Source organism: Orycteropus afer, unplaced genomic scaffold, assembly GCF_000298275.1.
Source record: "Orycteropus afer afer isolate SDZICR_OR568_19922 unplaced genomic scaffold, OryAfe1.0 scaffold00104, whole genome shotgun sequence".
Lineage (NCBI taxonomy): Eukaryota > Metazoa > Chordata > Mammalia > Tubulidentata > Orycteropodidae > Orycteropus > Orycteropus afer.
Genome location: NW_006921691.1, coordinates 5,201,468 through 5,222,148, shown reverse-complemented (window position 1 = coordinate 5,222,148; position 20,681 = coordinate 5,201,468). Strand labels below are relative to the sequence as shown.

At 38.1% G+C, this 20,681-nt stretch overlaps 1 protein-coding gene across 1 annotated transcript in view; it reads right to left on the bottom strand.

Annotated features, from left to right (window-relative positions):
• Nucleotides 1–20,681, bottom strand: part of ARHGEF28 (Rho guanine nucleotide exchange factor 28) — a 223,182-nt gene that overhangs the window by 102,532 nt on the left and 99,969 nt on the right. Inside the window, exons 15-18 of the mRNA XM_042781320.1 lie at nt 14,613–14,735; nt 12,736–12,853; nt 9,579–9,833; nt 6,759–6,835 (exon numbers count right to left, since the gene is read on the bottom strand). Of these exons, the coding sequence (XP_042637254.1) occupies nt 6,759–6,835; nt 9,579–9,833; nt 12,736–12,853; nt 14,613–14,735 (573 nt within the window). The remainder of the gene's footprint in view (nt 1–6,758; nt 6,836–9,578; nt 9,834–12,735; nt 12,854–14,612; nt 14,736–20,681) is intronic.

The following is a 20,681-nucleotide window of genomic DNA, read 5'->3' as shown; positions in this document are numbered from 1 at the left end:
AAAAAAAAGGTAGGTGGTTTGAACCCACCAGCCACTCATCAGGAGAAAGATGAGGCAGTCTGCTTCTGTAAAGATTTATAGCCCTGGAAACCCTATGGGGCAGTTTTACTATGTGCCATAGGGTCATTTTTATTCAGAATTGACTTGATGGCAGTAAGTTTTTTGTTTTGTTTTGTTAAATAAAGAAACAGTAGTAGACAAATCTTTCTTTTACTTCCAACCTTTTCAAAAGAGCTATGGAAGTTGATAAGATCTCCAAGAGAGGACAAGGAGAAGAAAAAATGGAAAGAGGACTTAAGGGAATGTTTGTTCTTTAGAATTGGTGGTATAAAAGGACAACTTTTAAAAAAGACAGGGAGAACAGTCAGAAGGTAGGAGAAACATCAAAAGGCAGTGGTCAAGGATGGAGGAATTTTTCTGGAAGTGCAGTGGCAAAGAAATTATGCATTAAATATTGCAAAGAGATTGAGAAGAATGGAGGACCTAAAAGAACCCACTGGATTTACCAGGAACACAATTTCAATAAGCTGATGAGAATAGAATCCCAAACACAAAGAGGTAGACTGTATAAATGACAGAAAGAGGAAAGACCTTAGATTCTGCAGGCATAAGCAACCTCTCCCATTACTGTAGTGCAGTTTGTCGCAACTTAACTTCTACAGGTCTACCTGTAAATGCCTCTTTTCCCCATCAGTGGTAAATCTTTGGTAGATAGGAATGGGTCTAGTTCATCTTTGTAGCCCAGCACATTGCGTTGCACAGACATTCAAGAAATATCTGTAGAACTAGAATTTAACAATTTCTATCAGAGAGGAACAGAAAGCAAATACAAATGGGGGTGAGATTCTAAAATTTGGAATCCAAGCCACAATTAAATCACCTCTTCTATCAACGTTTACTAGGCTCCTTCTACATTCTTCTAAGTATTCTGGTGGTGCAGTGCTTAAGGCCTTTGGCTGCCAACCAAAAGTTCAGCAGTTCAAAACTACCAGCCACTCTGTAAGAGAAAGATGAGGCAGGCTGCTTTCATAAAGATTTATAACTTTGGAAACACTATGGGGCAGTTTTACTCTATCCTATAGGGATACTAAAGGAGCTCTGGTGGTGTAGTGCCTAAGACATTTGACGGCTAATCAGAAGGTTGGTGGCTCAAACCCACCAGCCACTCCACAGAAGGAAGACTGGGCAATCTACTTCCATATTTATCACCTCGGAAACCCAAAGGGTGGTCACTGTGAGTTCCAATCAACTTGATGACAGTGAGGTTGTTATATATATATGGCTGCTATGATTTGAAATCAAACTTGAAGGCAGTGAGTTTGGTCGTTTTGGGTTTCAATGCACCCTTCTAAGCTTTGGGGAATTCAAAGACAAACAAGGCACAGAGAATACTGACTTGGATATCCAGTTGTAGCTGAAAGATTGGACCAAAGAAAGTCTGCAGAATGAATAGTTTTGGGGGTAAATATGAAGAATCTTCTTTGGTTTGTGGCTTCCACCACTGTTTACAGACTCAGTTGCTGCATGTGGTTTTGCTTCTCCCTCATGGACTTAGTGACGCCTTTATCCAGAACATGCCACCCTAACGCTCACTGCTGACTCCTTAGTGCTGATCTGTCTGCTTTCCTAGCTTTACCACATCTGAAGATGTGTGCCAGGGTGTTTCCATAGCACCTCTTTATCCTCTTCTTCTTAGTGTTGTTGTTGTTGTTGTTATGTGCCATCGAGTCGGCCCACTCACAGCGACCCCTCCTTGGGTTTCCGAGGCAGTATCACTACGGAAGTAGGATTGCCCAACCTTCCTTCCGAGGAGTGGCTGGTGGGTTTGAACTGCCAGCCGTCTGGTTAGCAGGCAAGTGTCTTAGCCACTATGCTACCAGAGCTCCCTCTTCTTAGAGTAGCTTAAGAAAAAAATATGATGATGGGACAAACCACTGGTCTATTTAGTCCCAGGTTCTGCCTCTAAAAATGAAAGCAGAAGGATCTTTGTGGCAGAGCTTCTTGATTGTTGTCTTCTCTGGTTATGGAGACACCTTGAGCTTGTTAATATTCCTTATTCTGTTACAGGTTGACTATCCAAGACTTTGGAGAACTCGGGTGGTGCAAGTGTTTAAGCAGCTTATCTGCTAACAAAAAGTTGGAGGTTTGAGTCCATCCAGACGTGCCTTGGAAGAAAGCCTACATACTTCTGAAAGATCAGTCACTGAAAACCCTACGGAGCACAGATCTATTCCGCTACACTTGGGGTGCCCATGCATTGAAATCAACTCATTGTTAACTGGTTATCCAAGAACTTTTCTGCTTTATTCATTACAATTCACATTTTTAGCTTCCTCAGCTTACAAGTTTAAAGGTCTCTATATATAAAGAAGCAGAGTGAGGTAGATTTGCTTGCAACATTGGCAATTGTGGAATTATATGAACCAGTCAGTTAGTATTCTGGTGGGAGGGGAGATGGGAGGGTAAAATATTTTAAAAGTGGAGAATATATAGGAGGGTAGAGAGTAGCATTCATTAAATCACCATCAGACCAGGAGGCACCAGGGAACAGGTACATGATTATTCACATTCATCACACAGAAACACTGGAGACGAATAAGAATTAAAACCTCCAAGGAATGGAAGCAACACATGTGCTTTGGAGGCAGATGTCAAAAACTGTCAAAGGCCTAATTCAGCCTGCACAGGTGTTTTGTTTGTGTCATAGAATTTAAAAAAAAAAAATTTTTTTTTACAAAGTTGTTAACATTTGAAAATTAGGTGCTTTGGGTATCAAGTGCTGCTATAACAGACACATCACAAATAGATGACTTTAACAAATAGGGATTTATTCTCTTACAGTTTAGGAGGCTGGAAGTCTAAGTTCAAAGTGCCAGCTCTAGGGACTGGGTGAAAGCCCCTTGACCTTGGGCTTCAGCTCCACCTCTTGCTCCCAGCCCACTGGAGCTGGAGGCGTCTCTTCACTCAGGCAGCTGCTGGCTGCTGAGAGCTGACATACCCAAGTTGACAAGTAAAATGGCACAGTCCCAAGATTATTAAGCAACACAGTAGGCCACTAATTCAAGTCCAGAAACAGTCCCAAGATCAGAAGGCAACATCGCAGGCTGCCAAATGAAGACTTGGCTACATGCAGGGTCCAAGTGTGCCAAAAACCTCAAGTCCTTTCTCAAAGCTTCTTCTTATATATTGGAAGCAGACCACATCCCTAAGGCAGCTACTCAGTTGCTCACAGCAGATTCCACCATGGACTTCATTACCAGTCTGTCATAGGGCATAAGTACATCCAGCTGCCCAGCCACTCAAAACCAGGTCCAGCCAAGTTGACACATAGCCATAACTACCTCACTGGGGATTTCACTTTTTTAAAAAGTCTAGTTTTCTGGATTCTTGAGAAAACATGCTCATACTCAAACACTGGTTGTAGCTGAGTAATCTCTGCCTCTTTGACGTGAGGCTGTACCAGCCAGTTCACTACACACCCTGACATTCTCCACTGTCTCCTTGATAGCAATCCCTTTCCAATTCACTCATTTATGTTTGCTGCTCAATTCTTGTAGGCATTGGAGTTGAAGAACTCTGATGTAAGAGGAGCTGCTATCATTAGCACCACTGTTGAACCATACCCATTTCACTATTCCAGGAAGTGGTCAGTTCTATTAGTGACCGATTCCATAAGTGATTCAACTGTACTGAGATCTTAAGGCTGCTTAAATTTTCAACTCTGAACTTAATATTTGAACTTGTACATCTACATGTTCACTGTGTTTTATTATTATTAGCTCATTTTAAAATTATTTTCCTAGACATTCAAGAGATTCCTCCTAGAGTCAATGCACCAGGATTTAATGAACACATCTAATTTTCCTGTTAATTTTGTAGGTTTGGGTCCTATTCCCCATTTCCAACTGAATCACTTTAAAAAAAAGAAAAAAATTCTTTTGTACAGATGCTACTCCATCTCCCTGCTACCTTCAGCTGCTTAGCTTCTGGCTATTTCAAAATTCATCATTTCTTCCATAACATGGAGCAAGGAGGAGAAGCATTTCCTAAAGGCTTTTCTAAATGGCACAAGGAGAAGAGTATCCCACCTCTAGACATTAGCATGAGGATAACTTTCTAAAATACTAGGGTGGGAACTAGGAAATCCAGATATCTGTACATCTACCTCTAGGTAATACACCAATTCCCCAAGGTATTAAATATATTTATGACACATAGCCTGTTATCAGACAGATGCAACTGAAAAGTATATGATCAGACAGTAGGATGCATTTGACTCTTTAAGATAATGTTTTCTTTTTGCTTTCTGACATTGCCAAGGGCTTGGATGGCTTTTATAAATTGCATCTATGTGTCAGGATAACATATTCAGGAACCAGTATCAGCAACATTTTACTGTCACCCATACTCAAATACATTCAACCAAAATACAAGAGCTAACTTATTGCTGCCTTCATTCTAGAATTTTGTGGGTTGCATTCATAATGTTCCATTTAATAGTAATGGTGGTCTTTAGGTGGCATAAATAACTCAAGAGGCCATGTAACAGGAATGGATCCACAGTTCAAATCGTACTGTAAGTTCAGTATCATAGCTCGCTCTGAAGCCATATGCTTTGTTGTTCTAGAAAGCACGCTAGTTGCCTTTACTTTGCGTCTAACTCTTGAGTGATGAGCAGGTTATTTGCCCTGTGATACAACCTAAGAAGCAGGATTTGCTTCTTTTTGGAATCTTTGATTCTGAAGAAATGTTTGTGTCTATAAGGGTGTGATGTGAATTTGCTTTCTCTTCCAGCATGGCTCTCATCATCACACAAGTCAACCCAAATGGACCTATCTTCCAACTCTGTTCTCTATGTTCTTTCAGGTAACAGCATAGGAGGTTCCTGGACCAAACAGCAGATTTTCATGAAATTTGCAATATAGCCAGACAGTTGAAATGTATTAGGGATATGGAGACATGTTTAAGACCTATTACCCTTTGGTGCCACTCTGTGAAGAAATATCTGATCTTTATACAACTCAGCATCAGTGTGCTGAAGAGAGGCAGTATGCAAAGCAGGATGAAGCAGGCTACTGGCAAACATGACGAGCAGAGTCAGGCCAATGAGGAGGCACTGCTCCCATCACAGAATCCCATCATCTGTTTTCCCTGAATAGCACAGCAAAAATGTCATGAAGCTTTGAAGTTACCAAAAATAGCTGGAATTGATACTATCTGCTATGGTATCTGAATAGCCTATCATTCAATAGATGGTATACATTAGCATCTTCGAAGAGCCACCATTATACTGCCCACATGGTTTTTGTATCTTGGACTCTTTCCTCTAACAGTCTGATGTTCCATGATGCTGACAAGGAACTGCTTGATGACATCTTCCTTCTCTTTAAGTAAGTCATTTTGGACTACACAGATGCTGCGTAGGAAATACTATAAATACTATATTATAAATATAATTATAAATATTATAAAATACTAGTTATACCACTTGTTGTTGTTGTTATGTGCCGTTGAGTCAGCCCTGAGTCATAGCGACCCCTCCTTGGGTTGCCAAGGCAGTATCACTATGAAAGTAGATTGCCCAACCTTCCTTCCCGGGAGTGGCTGGTGAGTCTGAACCACCAGCCTTAGTCTAAGTCTAATTATGTGCTAGTAATAAAATTAATCTATCACATTACAAAGACAGATGTTACATGAACACTTTAGTAATTAGAAACAATGATAGTAGATATTGATGCATTTGAATTATGTTGTTGGCAAAGAATACTGAATATACCATGGACTGCCAGAACCAACTAATCTATTGTGGAAGTACAGCCAGAATGATCCTTGGAAGTGAGGACAGAGAGACTTCGTTCTTTTGCTTACTTTGGACATGTCATCAGAGGGACAAGTCCCTGGGAAGGACATCACGCTTGACAAAGTGGATGGACAGTGAAAAAGAGACCCTCAAGGAGATGGACTGATAGATACAGTGGCTGCAACGATAGACTCAAGCATAGCCAGTACTGTGAGGATGGCGCAGGACCAGCAGTATTGCCTTCTGTTGTACATAGGGCCTCTGAGTCGAAGCTGACTCGGCAGCCCCTAACACCGCCACCACCACCACTGTCGGATTAATAAAGAATCCCGCTTAAATCGCAGATACCAGGATGATGTTCCCTTGTTGGCAGGTGGGACATGATGACAGTAATGTGACTGCTAACAGCCTTGGAAGTGCCCTGCTGTGCCTAGCATTAACTTTTTAATTGGTGGATCTGAGGGAAGTCTTGGGGGTGGGTTGGGAAATCCTGGAGGAAAGACCAAGATAGTCAGTATATCAAAGGGTCAGTTCAAGGGTTCAGAAAAGTGTGTATTTACCAACCATTACAGGAAAAAAAAAAAGAAAAAGAAACAAACTCACTGCCGTTGAGTCAGATCCGACTCATAGCAACCCCTCCTTGGCTTTCTGAGACGGTACTACTACGGAAGTAGATTGCCCAACCTTCCTTCTGAGGAGTGGCTGTTGGAGTCTTTCAGTATTTCCAGGCTGGTTATACTGCTAAACCCTCTGACTCCCAGCCCTGGCTGTATCAATCAACACTTTCCATGCTGGTTCAAACCAATTTCTGACCAGTGCAATCCCTAACAATAATGGTAATATAACAAGGGCATATTCCTGTCAGTGACCAATTTACTTCACTAGGACCTTCAGACATTTTTCAAGGAAGTGTGGGATTAAACCAATTAAAATATGCATCTTACAGCCATATACTTACAACGGCAGCAAAAATGTATTTCTGGTCTTTTTCTTGTAAAAAGAGCAGCACATCAGTTAGAAGCAGAGCTAGAATATCTTCAAAGAAAAAAAAAAATTACTAGTATTAATGAAGCAAGCCACAATTCCAATTCCTTTATTGAACATGATTTCATGTTTGAAACTTAAATAATTTCAATAAATATAAAAAGACTGTCTAGTTTTAAATTTTTGCAGAAACACTTATACTATGACAGCCGAAGATCTATGCTATAGGTAGCCTAGCAGACAAACATTTAGGTATGCATGTCTTTTTGTGTAGCTATAGCTATAGTTCAATCTCCAGCAAAATATAGTGCTAGCTTTGAAAACAGAAGAAAAATATCCAATAAAAAAAGTAGGCTCTGCAAAGAAGAATGAAGAAAACCAAAATTCATGGAAACAATTAGTCCTAGCAACTGGTACACCATCCAATCTGCAGCCTATACGACTATGAGACCAGAAGAACTAGATGGTGCCCAGCTGCCACTGTCATCCACTTGGAAGGGGATCTATGCAGGAGATCCTTGATAGAGACGGAGAACAATGTGGAACAAAACTCAAAATCATTTGGAGAAAAAAAAGGATGGAGGGACCAGGTTTGCTGGTCTGATAGAGCCTGGTGGAACCACTGAGACTATGGCCCCTAGCTGCCCTTCAGGTGTGGAATTAAACCCACACCTGTGGTTTCCAGCCAAACAAAAGACAGGCATATGAGTTGAACACTTACCTCAAGTAGATACACTCCCTGGAGAGAATAATCATGGGAGAAAGAAGGACTGCTTATGCACAGGGAGACAGCTCAGGGGGCAGGAGTGCATGGAGGGATGGACACTGGGAAGAAGTAACTATTGTGAGGAACTGGGAAGGGAGCTGTTGCATTTTGGTAAACTGTGGTCAATGTCATGAGACAAAGTATATGTGAACCACTGTATGGAAAGTGAATTTGCACTGTAAACCTTCACCCAAATCACAATTAAAAAAAAAAAGTAGGCTCTGATAGAATGGCAAAGAGTTCCTCATTGGCTTAAACAGTTAAGTGCTGAACTACTAGCTGAAAGGTTAGCAGTTCAAACCAGAGGTACACTGTAAGACAGGTATGGTGATCTGCTTCTGTGAGGTCACAGCCCTGAAATTCCTGCATAGCAGTTCTATTCTACGTATGTAGGATCACCATGAATTGGAATCGATTTGATGGTAAATAATAACAATAGAATGACAAAAAGACATTACTGTTAAAAAAATAATAAAATAATTAATTAAAAATGTCAGAGGGCAGCTGCTGCCTCAAATCAGATATGTAAACCTGTGATTTGGAGGAAGGTTTGAGATTCTGGTTTCTCTTTCAATTTATCCACAAGAACCCAACTTTACCATAACCACTAAACATTTAAACACAACATTATCTAACTATTGATTCTACTAAATAGATAAAGAGCAAGTAATAACAAGCAACTGGATCTACAGATTGTAGATATTTTTTATTATATATAGTAAAATCTGCAAAAGCCAGCTTTGTAAGGCAGAAAACTTACAAGGAAAACTCAAATATTTTCTACTACAATGAGCGATGGAAAAGTGGTAAAATTTCACCTCATCAAAGGTGGAAAACTGTAAGACCCAGGAAAATACAGCAGTCCCCTGGAGTTTCCGCTCTCACAGGTTTCACTTGTAGATTGCAAGTTGATAATCAACAAACCTCATTTAAATCATTGCAACCTCCATCAAAATTTTATAATTCTCTAGTGGGTAACAACCTTTGAGAGGCTGATACTTAACAATCTCATTCTCTCATTGCTTACCTAAGGAAGTCATTAAAGTGGAGTACAAAATCAAGGAGTCTAGACCAGTGGTTCTTCGCTGGTCTACATTGGCTGACATATACTCACCTGGGAGGTTTTATAAAAAATCATGCTTGCACTTCATCTCAGAACAATTGCATCAACATCTCAGGATGACACTTAGACATCAGTAATTTTTTTAAGCTCCAGAGGTGATTCTAGTGTGTGGCCTGGGTTAAGCCATAATCGTCCTTAAGAATTCAAGTAACCTGTGTTAGACTATGGAGTCCCTCGGTAGTGCAAATGGTTAGCTTGCTTAACTACTAACTGAAAGGTTGGTGGTTCAAGTCCACCCAGAGAAGCCTCAGAAGAAAGGCTTGGTGATCTACTTTCAAAAAATCAGGCACTGAAAACTGTCGTGCAGTCCTACTCTGGCATACATATGTCACTAGGAGCTGAAGCTGACTGCAATGGGAATTGGTTGATTTGATGTGGAAGGGACTACAATCCGCTAAACAGAGTAAGGAAATGTCTATTAGCAAACAATAGCAGTGAGGAAGCGTTCATACCACTGTCAGCATGCATTTTTGTCCATTATATTACTCATTAACAAAGGTGGCCCCCAGGATTCCTGTCCCTTCCCCCCTCAATGGTCGGAAGCTCAGGCTGGCCTGGCACACAACAGACTCTAAGTGGGTGGGTGTTCTGCCTCCCTTTCAACCTCCCACACCTGCCAGAGTATTTCTAGGCCAACAACTAGCATATTTCAAACATCACAAACTTACAAATTTATAAAATAGATGGGAAAGTATATTCTTGGGGCAACAAACTCTCACCAAAGACTGGCAGCACTGGCCACATTGCCTATTGAAGTTCACAACTTAGTCAAAGAGGAATCTTTCAAGAGACCCAGAATTAGTGTGTGCCTGCATTTCTGAATCATTTCTCTTTAGAAAATTTACTCTTCTGTTAAAGGAATAATGTGTGTGAAAGGAGAAATTAGTTTGTTAAAGTCACGATACCTTTGAAACGACCCGTAGCGGTTTTCCAGTAAACCAGGCCATCATGTAACAGAGTCCTTTCTTTGCTTATCAGTGCCTGCTTCCTAAACACATGGCCATTCTTGAGCTTAGTGTACGTTTTATTTTCCATCTTATTTAGAATGTCAAGCCATTTTTGGTTTTTCTCATATTCGCTGACTTTTAAATCTACCACAGCAATCATGTCTTTAATTAAGCAAAGTGCTCTGCATAAGTCTTTATGTTCTTCAGTTCTTTCTACATGGAGGAAATAAATAAGAGGGAGAGAGAAAGTAAGTAAGAACACTATACAGTAAGACGGATGCTAAAATAGAAAAAATATTTTTTTCCTTTGGTTTTTTAAATACATTTAAACCTATCATCCAAAAGCCAAAAATCCCCTAAGGAAAATTTTGGATTAAATATAAATTCTATGGTATCATTCTGTACCTCCACCCAAAAAGAACCTTGAAACATCTGTGTTTATCAAATGTGCTTCAGCAGAGAAAACAAAAGGTTCTCTAGAGCCTAGAGCAGCAGAAATAAACAGACATAGCAGTCATGAGAAATGAGAGCAAGTTCTCCACAGGTTGTAAACATTCCCAGGTCCTAAATGTCTTAAACACGTAAATGCGGGTTTGATCAGAAAGCCTCAAGGAGCTGATCCTGATACATCTCTTGAACAAGAGGGATATTTTCTTCTCACTGCCTGAGAAAGAATGCACCTCCCCACTTTACTACACCTTATGACACTATGCCCCTACCCCAAAAGCATTCTTCTTTATAAAGAATAGGGTTCATAAAGAGGAAAGGTGAGTAGAGAAAATTGAAATATGATTTGGGGTAAGGCCACAAAGAACTTCAAACTCTTTCAACCATTCAGAGCCAAATTACTATCTTATAATGCACTATGCTTTTTAAAGTATAGCAGCACCAGCTCACCTAGAAGTCTATTACAAATGCATACTTTGTGTTCCACCCCCGACTTACTAAATCTGAACCTAGACAAGATCTCCAGAGGAAAACTTGTCCAACTAGGGTTGAGAAACTCAGCCATAATAGAAAGTCATGGTGAACCAATGTTCCCAGAAGTCCCAGGAGAAAGGGGACTATTAGTAAGGTCTGACAAAGGAGGCAGCGTCTGCCACCATACTGACTATGCCTGAGGACTCATAAATCATACTTAGAGTTTCTGATATCCATTAGTCAATCAAAAACATAGTTGCTTCTACCAGGAAAATTTGGCATGGGATGTTTCTTGGAACAGCACTAGATGACTAGAAACAATCTGACGGTTTTTAGTCTTTGAGGTGTTGCATTTAACTCAAGAAAGGTAATACAAACAGAACACGAAGTCTTCTGCAGAACCAAATTTATAATGGTTTTCTCTTTATGTTGTTTAGATTCTCTTTTATGTTAAATTATAGGGTGGGATAAAAATGGACAGAAGGAATTGATGCTACCCTTCCTCCCTGTATGTAGTCCTAAGTGTGACAGATGAAATGAAAAAGAAAAAAATAATGCTCTTCTACTTAAAACTCACTGCCATGAAGTCATTTCCAACACATGGCAACCCAACTGGACAGAGTAGAACTGCCCTATACGGTTTCTGAGGCTGTAAATCTTTATGGAAGCAGACTGTGTCATCTTTCTCCGATGGAGTAGCTGGTGGGTTCGAACCGCCAACCTTTTGTTAGCAGTCAAATGATTGAACAACTACACCACCACAGTTCCTTGCTTTTCAACTTACCTAGACTCAAAATTTTTAAAAATAAAGAAAGATATAAGAGGTTGAGGTCTTTTTTAGAACAGGCACCAAAGCTATTCCCTTTTTAATTATCTCTAAGTCAACTGACTGGAATAGTGATAATAAAAACAGCTCCCACATACTCAGCACCTCATTCATATCAGGCACTACACATCGGGCACTTTACAAGACCATCTCATCTCACCTGCATAAATCCATAAGATAAAGATTATTCTTCTCAATTTGTGGTTGAGAAAACCAAGATTCATTTAATAAACTGCCCAACTAATGAATGGCAGAGCCAAGTAAATACGATGGCAACCCAAGTTGACAAAACTCTACCTCAAGCCTCTGTTAACATCATACACTAACCCCTAATAGTAACTTCTACTTGAGATCAATAAGCTAGCCTGAGGCACAGGCAGTTTTATTTATTCATTCATTGCACAAATATGTATTAATTTACTGAGAGCCTACTCTTTATCAGCTCTGCACTGGGCACTCAAGATGTACCTGTGAACTAGACACACACAGGTCTCATATCTCCCTCAAGGAGCTTATAGTCTAGCCACATGCACCAATAGCTTCTTAAAGGAGACAACTGTTTACTCCCTAGAACTTGATGAATTAACAGGATCAGAAACAGCTCCTTTGTACAGTCTTTCTCAATCAAGTAATTCATGCTTGGCATTTGGTGAAAGGAGTGGTAGCATATGTTACACCAGATTGCTGTGAAGCTAATAGGAAGACAAGGAAAAGGAAGTATTAAGAAGGTCAAGATGTGGGAAAATATAGAGAAGAAAAGCAGGATCAAAGTATGAGAAGCCTACTTGGTTTGGGTGCTTGGAAGAATTCAAACTATTGACTAAGTCACATTGTACAAGACAATTCTTCAAATCCTAAGGCTTTAACAGTTTCCCCATAATGAAAAACCTGGTGAATCAGAGACCACAAGGATTTATAGTTTTGTAGTATACTTCAGGGAGCTCTGGTAGCGTAGTGCCTAAGGCACTTGACTGCTAACCAGAAGGTTGGAGGTTCAAACCCACCAGCAACTCCTCAGAAGGAAGATGGGGCAAACTTCCACAGTGATACTGCCTCAGAAACCCAAGGAGTGGTCGCTATGAGTCGGGTCCGACTCGATGGCACATAACAACAACAACAGTATACTTCAGATGGTTAACATGGTCAACTGCTAACCAAAAGGATGGAGGTCTGAGTTCACCCAGAAGCTTATCAGAATAAAGTCCTAACTATCCACTTCTGAAAAATAAGCCATGGAAAAATCTATGGAACATAGTTCTACACTGACACATATGGGGTCGTCATGAGTTGGGATCAACTGCAACTGGCATAACTTGCAGCTATGTTAAATGAAAGAGGTAAATGCTTATTTCAGAAGTCATCACTCACCCTTTGTGTACTGCAATATCCTTTCCACCAACACAGGATATTTTGTGATTCGCTGAGTAACCAGCAGAATACACTCTGGAATTCCTCGGCGTCGAGCCAAAAGATTACTATTCCGGAGCTTAAAAAAAATGTATACATGTTATTATATATAAATTCCACCTCCATTTACTTTTTAGGTATGAATTCAATAATAAAAGAAAATTGCTATGGTGTAATTCTATCCAGACTAAACATACATGCATTGTCATTAATTAAGACTTGATTCATTGCCATTAAAATGTATATATTATCCTTCAACACTCCAACTCTCCAAGATTTCAAAAAGTTTACCTTTCTCTGCGGTATCTCTAATTAATCCTAAAAGTAAATAAGTTGCAATACTTCTAAGCACTAAGATTCATGAATAGCAAAAGCTTTGAAAAATAATTTTAAAATAATCAAAGTTAGAGTTTGAATATGAATTTTTAGCTATTTGTTTTTCTAACAGGTCTTCCTCCATATTGTTACTATTCATTAGGATACTTAAAGTTTCCTCTACATGAGGCACTTTTTTTTCCCCTAAAAATCTCAAAGTCCTTCTCAAGTTTTCAAATCTTCTACACTTATGTACATGAAAAAAGAGGAAACAGAATCTGGTAGCATTCTTAAAATGCCAGATAGAAATTTAGATTGTGGGAAATTTTACAGGATAAATGTCTTCAAATTGGAAGAAAAAAGAAGAGGAAACATTAAGATTAGAGATTTAATAACTGTCACATAAAATATGTGACTCTTGGTCAGATTCAGATTTGAAAAATAAAATTTTATGAGATAATCAGGGAAGTTTGAATACTGGTCAGCTATTCCATGAACATAGTTATTGTTAATTTATTTAAGTGTGATAATGGCATTTTTACTCTAACTTTTTTAAGGAAACTGTATCATCTATAGATACATACTGAAATATTTATAGATGTTATTATATGATTTTTGGATCTGTTTCAAACTAATCTAATAGGGGTGGGATAAGAGTAAGATAGGAGGAACACAAACAAATAATAGTGGCCATGAGTTGACAGTTACTGCATTGAAACTGGCTGATGGTACAGATGAGTCCATTGTATTATCCTCTCTGTTCTTGTATATAGCTTTTCATATACAAAAAAAAAGCTTGGTATAAAGCTTTTTGTTTGTTTAATGCACCTGCTAGGCCAATCTACCCTGTCATGTATTTCTGTTTATTCCCTGTGATTCCCCCATCCCACACATACATAAAGGCAAATGGAGAAATAGGGGCAGAAGTAATTAGGAAATTCTTTTCAATTAAATCTAAGAGAGAATTTCCTGTCACCTCAAATCATTAAATTAGGGAGTTCCCTGACACTGGAAGGGTTAAGGGTATACCTTTCAGAGCTGATGAAGCAGTGTTTCACATCACGGGAAAGAAATTCTATGATTCTTAACTATACCAATCACAGTCCAGTTACAAAAGAAAACAAAAAAACAGACAAAGCTGGCTTCTTCACATATATGTCAAACACTACCTCTGTAAACACTCACATGTTACCTAATATTTGGAAAATAGATCTTATCTTTATTTTTACTTTGGTTCTTTTGAGTTATAACTTATTGTGGCATGAAATAGCTTCCCAGGGTATCATAAATATGCTCAGAAGCTTGGACAATATGACTTCACGTACAAGATAAAAAAGGAAATGATTTGGGGAAAATATTTTACTAACCAGGAAAAGATAGTTTCTAACTTTAAGCCAACTTACCACTTCTTCACCTGAGAAACAACAGTAGATGTGAAACTTGTTAAAATTATGTAAGAGACAAGCATGAATTAGTTTCCCATGTTGGTCTGCTAATTTATAATAGGGTTTTCAAATACTGACCTTAATAAAATTCTGAAACTTTTTATTCTGCTGGAGTTCTTTGAAGAGACTTACTGCTTCTTTGTGGTGACTACAAAATTCTCCATATATTTTCTTCATTTTATTTGCATTTTCTTCTGAAAACTGAGAATAACATTTAAACAATAGCTTATAAACTTAATCACTGAATTTAACACTGAAAAAAAAATGCAGTTTCATATATTTCAACAAACTTTTTGCAAATAAAGAATAGTCATCATGGAATTTCTGAACACAAGCTCTTCTTTTCCCAGAAACTTTTTAAATTAAAATTGAGAGGAAATAATTGAGTGTTTGTTGTTGTTGTTGTGTGCCGTCAAGTCGGCCCTGACTCATAGCGACCCCTCCTTGGGTTTCCGAGGCAGTATCACTACAGAAGTAAGATTGCCCAACCTTTCTTCTGAGGAGTGGTTGGTGGGTTTGAACCAGCAGCCTTCTGGTTAGCAGTCAAGTGCCTTAGGCACTGTGCTATCAGAGCTCCTAATTGAGTGGTAAGAGGGAGAAATTATATATCTTATTATTTTATAATCTATCTAATTCAATTATCAAATACTCAAATGAATAATATATGGTATGTTCTATTATTTTCAATTGTTGTACAATTTTATCATTTTGATTTGTAGTTTTAATACTTTTGTAGATTGAAAGAAGGGTATTTGACAACATTTTGGGATCTTTAGGAAGGTTTGGCCTCCCAAAGAAATCATCGAGCTTTTTTTTTGTTGTTGTTGTTGTTTTTCACATTGGCTAATTGACTCCTTTCTCAGTTGGGAATTTTACTTTTGTCAGTATGTCAGGAATGGATCTTTTATGCAGAGACAAACTATAATGAAATTAGATGAAGGAAAATGATAAATAATTTATTAACTGGTGAAGAGAAGTAGAGAAGTGTGTTAGAATATGTGAATAAGGTTAAAACCAAACAACCAAACCCATAGAAATTGAGTCAATTCTGACTTATAATGACCCTTCAGGACAGAGTTGAATTGCCCTGTTAGGTTTCAAAGGCTGCCAATCTTTACAGAAGCAAACTGCCTCATCTTTCTCCTACAGAGTGGCTGGTCCTGAATGAAAACAGTGAATGAGGAGACAAACAGAGCTGTAGACTATCAGCTATTTTGATGGCATGGCTAGTTGGAATATGTACAGATGGCATTCTATTCAAGGTAGGAACCTAAGAAACAACTAAGCTGGCCAAGGACTGCATTGACTGCACTGGTGGCTGACAACTAGGAAGGAAAACAGCGAAGAAGGAGACAAACAGAGCTGTGGACTGCCAGCTGTCCGGAGGGCACAGACATATTGAATATTTGCAAGTGATGCAGCCATTGTGACTATTTCCAAGTAGAGTTCTGATCAGAGCAGCAACCTAAGAATAAGTTCTCCCTGCCAAGGACAGCATTGACACCCACACTGGAAGCCGATGACTAGAAAGGTACAATATTCCCTATGTTACTCTTATACCCCACACCCTCTTGGTGAACAGATTGTGTAGCTATCCCCCACCTCTACCCACCTGATGGATGAGAAGTAATTCCATCCCAGTCTGTGTGCCCTGCCCTGTACCCCCAGTTTTATTTTTGTTTGCATTTATTTTTTTCTTCCTCTATCCTTCCTTTATAATTCATGTCTCTTTCCATAATGTTTTTATTTTTGTTTTCTTTTCTCTTCCCTTATTCTGATTCCCTTCTTTTTTTAATTTATTTTCTTCCTTTGATTCTTACATCACTTGTTTTTCTTTTCATAGTTTAGGCATTTTCTCTTTACTCTCCTTTTATTCTTATTCTTTTCTCCCATCCCCCACTCCCCAGATATTGTGAGTTCTTTTTTTCTCTTTTCTTTTGTCTCTTTATTGTGTATGTGTATGTATGTATGTGTGTGTGTGTGTGTGTGTATATACTTACCTAATTTTATTATTTAAATTTTTTTTCTCATTTATTGGCTTTCGTTTTTTTTTGTTTTGTTTTTTGCAGTAGTTTCTACTTGTTTATGCAGTTTGTGCTTTTTGTTTGCTTGTTTTCATTTTTTGGTGTTTTTTTTTAAATTTTTGTTCTTATAAAGTGGAAGACTGCAAACATTCCCACTTGACCCAACAATACCTGCAACTCCTGCAGCCACATCCATTAAGTAAGGGCCATCACTTGTTTCTGCACCAACTGACCAACAATAGATGGCATCCAATACCATCCCAACTCACCTTCAACTGAGCTTCATGAAGAGCTAACAGAAATCTGTGCACATACTCTCATTCTCTATCATACCCACCAGGAGACAGGTGGTGAAAGCCTAAGTGCTGGCAACTAGCAAATAGAGGAGGACAGTACCCTACTCACACAGATATATCAAAACAAAATAAGGAAGAAAAAAAATATTGGGTGAATCACACCAACAGACAAACACCAATTAAATATAAATACAATGACATTACAATGTCTCAGAGACAACTGACCAACCCAGTCCACACAAAAAAGCCAGATAAAATAGGACAACCAATGACCAGGATACAGACCCAGAAAACATTCCTGAAGAAGAAACAGCATTGGAATTCCCTGAGAAAAGAATTAAAAATAATTATATTTAGGTACCTTCAATGGATTGAGAGAAAAATCAAGGAAAATACTGACAACATTAAGGAACACACAAAAAAACTCAAGAACAATTTAGGAAAACAATAAAAGAACAAATTAACAAAATAAATGGAAAAAACTAGAAATGATACAAAAACAATAAATAAACATCCAGAAGATAAATACTAACTTTTTAGAAAGAGTCAACACAGTGAATGGCCAAAGGAGTACAATCTAATCAATGGAAGACAGAATTAATAAGACTGAAGACATGTATCTCAATACTACCTTTATAAGGGAACAATCACAAAAAAAAAGAAAGCCTAAGATTCACGTGAGATACCATCAACAGGAATAACCTATGTGTAACTGGAATTCCAGAACAGGAGGAGACAAATAAAACCATAGAGAAAATTGTCAAAGATTTGTTGGAAAATAATTTCCCTAATATGATGAAAGATGAGAATATTCAAGAAGGTCAACCAACCCCAAAATAAAATTACCAAGACAAAACATCAAACTTACCAAAACCAAAGACAAAGAAAGAATTCTGAAAGCAACACAAGAAAAACGAACAATTACCTACAAAGGGCAACAATTAAGACTAAGCTCTGATTTACTGCCAGGAACCATGCAGGTCAGAAGGCAATGGGGTGATATATATAAAACCCAAAAATAAAAAAATTTCCAACCAAGAATTTTTTACACAGCAAAACTGTCACTCAAATCTGATGGTAAAATTAGCATATTTCCAGATAAACAGAAATTAAGGGAATTTGTTAAAATGAGACTACCCTTACAATAGATGCTAAAAAGAGTTGCTTGGACAGAGAACAAACAATAGTGGAAAACAACCGATGATTAGCACACATGACAACATAACCAAGAAACCAACCCAGTTATAGAAGTATTCAAAGTAAAATAAGCATACAAGACTGTAAACAGGGAACCAGAGACAACAGTTGGTAAATGAGGACAACTATAAACCAAAAAAAGGTAAAAAAATACTATAGTTACAGAATTTCTAAATGGTGAGGAAGTCAAGAGAGTTGCAAGATAGAATGGACTGTCTAAACTTGAGGAGAAAATTATAAATCACAGATTAACCTCAAAGAAAAATTATAAACTTTCACAGCACAATAAAAAAGAGGACAAGCACAAATATCTAACAAATACTAAAACAACAGCAACAAAGAAAATGAAAACAAAATTCATAAACAAAATGAGATCAGAACAGAAAATTACATGGAACAAAGAAACCAGGAATACCAAGAAAAAACACATAAGAAAATGACAGCAACAAATTCATACTCAAAAACTCACTGCCATAGAGTTGGATCCAATTCATAGTGACCCTTCCGTGGGTTTCCAAGGCAATATCACTATGGAAGTAGATTGCCCAACCTTCCTTCTGAGGAGTGGCCAGTGGGTTTGAACCACCAGCCTTCTGGTTAGCAGTCAAATGCCTTTGGCACTATACCACCAGAGCTCCTAACAAATTCATGCTTGTTGATAATTACATGGACTGTCAATGGATTAAATGCACCCCTCAAGAGAATGAGAGCTGCAGACTGGATAAGAAAACATAACCCATCAATATCTCGTCTACAAGAGACACACCTTAGAGACAAAGACAAAAACAGACTAAAAAAATCAAAGGTTGGAAAAAGATCTCCCAAGCAAATGGCAACCAAAAAAGAGCAGGAGTGGCAATACTAATTTCTGATTAAAATGACTTTAAAATAAAAACCACCATAAGAGACAAGGAAGGACATTATATAATGATTAAAGGATCAATCGAACAAGCAAATATAATAAATATCTATGGAATTAAAAAAAAAAAAACAACTCACCACCGTCAAATCAGATTTGACTTATAGCAACCCCTACTTGGGTTTCCAAGGTGGTATTACTATGGAAGTAGATTGCCCAATCTTCCTTCTGAGGAGTGGCTTATGGGTTTGAAACACCAGCCTTCTGGTTAGCAATCAAATGCTTTAAGCACTATGCCCCCCAGAGATCCTATGGAACCAATGAAAGAGCCCCAAAATACATAAATCAGACTTTAACAGATTTGAAAAGACAAATGGATGACTCCACAGTCATAGTAGGAGACTTCAGTACATAACCTTCAATGAAAGATAGAACAACTGGAAAGAAACTCAACAAAGATGCAGAAGAACTAAACAATACAATCCACCAAATTGACCTTACAGGCATCTACAGAGCACTTCACCCAACAACAGCACAATATACAGTCTTTTCCAGTGCACATGGAACATTCTCCATGACAGACCATGTGTTACGCCATAAAGCAAGCCTTACTACTTTAAAAAACATTGAAATACTACAAAGCATTGTCTCTGATCACAATGCTATCAAATTAGAAATCAACAATAGAAAGATCAACAGAAAAAGAGCAAATACATGGAAACAGAACAAAACCCCCCTTAAGAAGGACAACGTAAGAGAAGAAATAAAGAATGAAATTTAAAAATCCTTGAATCAAATAAGAATGAAAACACAATATACCAAAATCTTTGGGACACAGCAAAAAGCAGTTATCAGATGTCAATTGATAGCAATAAATGCACACATCAGAAAAGAATAAAGAGCCAAAATCAACACTTTACACCAACATCTCCAACAAGTAGAAAAAGAACAGCAAGAAAAGCCTGTAGTCACCAGAAGAAAGGAAATAATAACGATTCAAACAGAAATCAATGAAACAGAAAATAGAAACACAATAGAAAATACCAACGAGACTAGAAGTTGGTTTTTGAAAAGATTAATAAACAAACAACTGGAGAATTTAACAAAGGAAAAGAGGGAGAGAATACAAATAATATGAATAAGAAATGAACTGAGCGACATCACAACAGAACCAACTGAAATGAAAAGGATAATATCAGGATACTATAAAGAACTGTACTCCAACAAATTTGAAAATCTGGAAGAAATGGGCAGATTTCTAGAAACACTATTTACCTAAACTAACACAGACTAAGGTGGAAATGTTGAATAGATGCATAACAAAAGAATGAATTAAACAGGTCATTAAAAAATTACCAACAAAAAAATGTCCTGGCCCAGATGGTTTCACTAGAGAATTCTATCAAATATTCAGAGAAGAACTGACACCAATCCTACTTAAACTATTCCAAAACATACAAAAGGATGGAATCCTCCCTAACTCATTTTATGAAGCAAGCATAACCTTGATTCCAAAACCAGGCAAATACATCAGTAAAAAGGAAAACTACAAACCAATATTCCTCATGAATGTAAATGCAAAAATCTTCAACAAAATCCTAGCAAATAGACTCCAACAACGTATCCAAAAATAATAATTATAACCAAGTGGGCAGTCAGCCGAAGGGATCAGGTGAGGAGAGGCAACTCAGGCCCGCCCAGAGTAGCAGGCCAGAAGAGCAGGAGAAAGGGGATAAAAAGCCAGGAACCCGGACAGAAGAGCAGTCAGCCC